At 36.5% G+C, this 4,924-nt stretch overlaps 1 protein-coding gene across 1 annotated transcript; it reads left to right on the top strand.

Moving 5' to 3' along the window:
- The first annotated feature begins 3,109 nt into the window (after positions 1–3,109).
- LOC112035506 (transcription factor MYB8) lies at positions 3,110–4,924 on the top strand. The gene is made up of 2 exons (XM_024068331.2): positions 3,110–3,421; positions 3,975–4,924. The coding sequence occupies exons 1-2, from the start codon at positions 3,289–3,291 to the stop codon at positions 4,718–4,720; spliced, it is 879 nt and encodes a 292-aa protein (XP_023924099.1). The 5' UTR covers positions 3,110–3,288; the 3' UTR covers positions 4,721–4,924.

The raw sequence follows: 4,924 nt of genomic DNA, 5'->3' as shown, positions 1-4,924 counted from the left end.
CCCCTCTATATATATTTTTTTCAACCTACTATAAAACGAACACTTAGAACTTAGAACACTTGCCTGGTGCGCCGGCCAGCACCCTAATCCTTCCCACAGACGGCGCCAATTGTAAGGGAATCAATTTGGGTTGACCCTGAGTGATGGGTTTTCATCCCAATAAGCCCAAACAATAAATTTATAGAGAGTGGGTTGAGAGGTTTAGGTGCTGGCCGTCGATCACCATGCATGAACTTTTGTTATAAAAAAATGCTAAGAGTTTCTTTACAAATGGGGGAATGCTCCTCGGCCTGTGGCCGAGGAGGCCTGATTGTTCTCTCTCTTTTTCCCCCCTTTTTTACTTTACTAGCTTTTCTTTTATAGTTTTCATCTTCCTATCCTCTCCTTCCATCTGTTGATCATCTATTTGCCTTTCTTCTGGCCGTCCGTCCCATCAGAGGCCTTATCGGTACTCAAGTGGTTCACTCTGATCAACGTTATCCTGCCAAGGGTTACCTCTCCATCAATGCGGCCAGGGGGGTTAGTTGAATGCATTAAATGTGAGAGTGACAGCTTACTTTGGGGTTAGTCTCTCCCCAAAATCACCTTTGTCAGGCCGAGGATAAGGTGGTCCTCGGCGTGGATTGGAAAAAAGGCTTTCCCCCACCTTAGTCCTGAATAGCCTGTGCTCCTCGGCATGGGCCTTGGGCCTGCTACATGATGGGCCGAGGTTATCAGGCCCATGGGCCCCACAGTGCTCATATGTTTCTTTCTCATCAATTTGGTTGGTTTTATTTTTGTTTTATTTTTTTTATATTTTTTTTAGAAAACAGTTTTAGGTTAATTTCTTGTGCTTTTTTTTTTTTTTTTAATGAAGTGCTCATTCGTATAATGTGTTAATTTTTGTTTTATTTAATAATGATAAATTTATACAAATTCTATTTTTATTCCTCTAATTTTTTTTCTCAACCAAATAAAAAAGTTTTTTATTTCTCAATTTTTTCATCCTTCCAACTAAATACAAATAAAGAAAACTAAAATCTCTTATATTCTCTCACTTTTCTACCTCTCATTTTTTATCTTCCTACTTTTTTATCCTCCCAACCAAACAGACTCTTAAACTCACAAATACTATCACTAATTATCTACCACTAAAAATCAATCACATCATCATATGAGTACTGTGCGTAGCGTAAGTGAGACCACTGGGCCGGGACTCACTTGGGCTCACAACTTATTTGTATGGTGGGCTTGGATTTCCTACTATGGGTCGTTCTCAGCACAGAGACTCAATGAGATCACTTTTCTCTCCTCAACTGCCTGAATCACCTTCTTCTCCATCTGCTCTCTATCTATCTCTCCCTCTTTTTCCGTAAATTTTCCAACCTCCATTTCTGCTCCAACTTCTCATATTTATAGCCCAAGGTCAATGGAGAGATCATGATTACTCTCATGGTTAGTGCAAAAGGAGGTCCAATACCTTCGATTATAAGTGGGTGGTTAGGTGGGAGTGGAACGCAATAAGGATGGTCTTGGAATTTGGTTCCCACCTCTGCAGATGTGCTCGGCAGAAGCGTTAATTGAGAGACTGCTGAGTATGCAAGGGATGGGACGCTTGGACGTTTATTCCCCCTTGCTCGGTAAAGGTTCGTCGAGCAATGGGTAGGTGGCAAAACTCATGTTCGCAGTTTGTGCAGGCTTGGGCCTTGCTCTTGGGTATTACACAGGCTAGATTCGTGAGCCGCATCCCTACATTAGAAATCTGGGCCCAAGTGGGTAAAGGTACGGGCCGCCATACAAGTACAATTTTTTTTTTTTTCCTTCATGTTTAGACACTACAAAATGCGGGGCTTTGGGCCACGTTTAAAAAAACACGGCCATAGATGTGCAACAACCTTGTTTTATATTAAAGATTGGATGCGACTATAAGTCAAATGGGACTATAGCCACGTTTTTGTGACCTATAGCCGTATTTTTAAACCGCGGCCATAGGCAATTTTTTTTGTAGTGAGACTTTCTCATTGCAATCAGTCATTTTTATACCTTATCCTCTGATATTTTTTGTACCACAAAAGACATTGTACCTGGTAGTTAGGTGCATGATTTACCTTATGACTTGATGATCAGACGACTTTGACTTTTATTTAGTCTGCACATGATGAAAATAAACGGTTGAGATTTTAAACCTAGGAACTAAATGGGACCCGTCGTCTTAAATGAGGAGTCACCTCACCTATTTATGTAGTGTGGCACGTGGTGCATATGCGGGAGAAGGGCAGATAGCAAGAAGGGCCGTTGGGTTACGTGCATTCCGAACATGCGTAATTTTAACAACAAAACATTTAAAGATCATAAAACAGCTTGCACATACGTAAATATCACATTTGGTTTTACGACAAAATACTGTTATTTTGTTTGTTTGCTCTTTCTATTTTTTTAATATGAAAATATTATATACTTGATGTTTATGTGATGACTTTTTTTAGTACCCATGATTCCAAATTGATATTTTTTTAATTGTAGTTTTGGGGATTTTTTTTAATATTTTAATCAATGAAGTTCAGATTATAATAATGATGATTTTGAAACAATAATTAAATTATAAAAATACAATTAAAAATTTAAATAAATCCTTTTTTTATATAAATATAATAAAATTTGAATTTATGGTATATTTACTCTGTAATTATTACTCCAGAAATTTAAGCCATTAAATAGTTTTTGACATATGTGTGAGTTTAAACCCCAAATTTTTTATTTTATGATTATAAGAAATTTTATGGAATTAACTAGAACTCGCGAATAAATTAAGCTTTCAGTTTATTATATAATTAATTAACTCTACACAAAAAGCATTATATTATATTAATTATAATGAGGATTGCATATATGATGGGCAGTTGCTTACATTAATAATATAAAAGTTTTAAAATTAGGTTCAGAGTAATTAGGAGTCTAATAATTAAACAATTAATAAATTTTTTATATATCCAATAGAAACGTCTAAAATTTAAATAGGCTTCCTTTTATTATAAGTTATTACTATTAAAAAAAGAAGAAGTAAAAGAAGGTTTTCGTTATAAAAATAATAAAACACTAATAATTCCAAGTCACGAGGGTTTAAATAGGGGAACCAGGGGTTGCAATTTGTGTGCTCTCAAGCGGCAAGAGCATCAGTCACTATTTGCTTCCTGTCCGGCCCTCTGAATTCTCGGACCATCTCCTCTCTCATATCTCTATATATATACTCTGCAGAGAACGAGTGGCACGTAGGGAATAGACGAAAAATAGAGACAGAGATAGAGAGAGATGGGGAGGGCTCCTTGTTGTTCGAAGGTTGGATTGCATAGAGGTCCATGGACTCCTAGAGAAGACACATTGCTTACCAAGTATATTCAAGCTCATGGTGAAGGTCATTGGAGATCTATGCCTAAAAAGGCTGGTAATAAGCTCATAATTAAAATAAAGACATGCTATTATTATTGTTATTATTATTTTTTTATTTTTTTATTTTTTTTGATTGAGCTTCATGCTCTTATTTAAACTTCATTAGAGTGAAATTGATAACAAGTCATGGTATATTAATCTTTCTTCTTCTTTTTTCTGTATTTTGCTTTTCTTTCTTGAAACACGAACAGCAAAGTTTTTTCAATTCCGAATTCCATTTTTTTTTTCAATTCCCTTTTTAAAAAGTGTTGTATCGTTTGTTCTTCCCTCATATTTTGATTCTCTCTCTCCACCAATATTCATATCTATTAGCTGGCAAGTGTCCTTTATTTAGTGTTATTTTCTTTCACTTTTTTGGTTAGGTGATTACCTTAATTAGTTTTTTGTACAAAAGTTTCATTCTCAAAAATTATCATTATGTTTCACAAGAAGCTAAAAGTATGACTATTTCCTTCTTTTTTTTTTTTTGGTCTAAAGATTTTCTTGTATCTTTTTTTTGAGGAATCAAAATTTCTTCTACTTAAAAAAAATAATTTGTGTGCATGAAGGGCTGCTTAGGTGTGGAAAGAGCTGCAGGCTAAGATGGATGAACTACCTAAGACCAGATATAAAGAGAGGAAACATAACTCCTGATGAGGATGACCTAATTATCCGATTACATGCACTACTTGGCAACCGGTGGTCTCTCATCGCAGGTAGGCTTCCCGGCCGAACTGATAACGAGATAAAGAACTATTGGAACACCCATCTCAGTAAAAGACTCATCAGCGAAGGAACCGACCCTAATACTCACAAGAAGTTATTAGATCCACTCAAAGAATTGAAGAGAAGGAAGAACAACAAAAGCAAGAGCAAGAGCAACAACAGGAATATGCAGAAGAACAAGAGCAAGAGCGTGGCAAATGTGGGGCCAGAGAAGCCTAAGGTTCACCTGCCAAAGCCCGTTAGGGTTACTTCTTTTTCATTACGGAGAAACGACAGTTTTGATTGGAATGTGTTTAGTGGGTCATCAGGGCCGGAAATTAAAGGAGGGTATGTCGGTTCAGAGATGGTAAATGATGTAAATCCTTGGTGTAATTTTAAAGACGGTGAAAATGGGGTCGGGGTTGGCTTTCTTGATGGTGATGAAGATGATCGTGATGATCTTGTCAACGGCTCAGATTTTGAGTGCCAGTCTGATTTACCTTCGGGTGATAACTCTCTAGCGAAGCTGTATGAGGAGTATTTAGACCTCTTGAAGATGGAGGAAACGCAAGTTGACTTAGATAACTTTGCTGAATCACTATTGGTCTGAAAAGTAACATAAGAAAGTTACCGTGTGTCATCATGAGTGTGTTTGTTTTGAGTTTTCACCTTTAGAAAGTTTGAATCTTAGAAGAAGTTTCACGTGCTTACCTTCTAGCTAGCCAACTTAATTAGGTTATGTACGAACCAATGGCTTTAATGTCTATAATTGTCATAATAAAATAGAATAAAACTTTGTGCATCTTGATAGTGA

Source organism: Quercus suber, unplaced genomic scaffold (genome assembly GCF_002906115.3).
Source record: "Quercus suber isolate HL8 unplaced genomic scaffold, Cork oak 2.0 scaffold_391, whole genome shotgun sequence".
NCBI classification, from domain to species: Eukaryota; Viridiplantae; Streptophyta; class Magnoliopsida; order Fagales; family Fagaceae; genus Quercus; species Quercus suber.
Note: the sequence above shows the minus strand (reverse complement) of the source record. Positions and strands in the feature narration are given on the sequence as shown.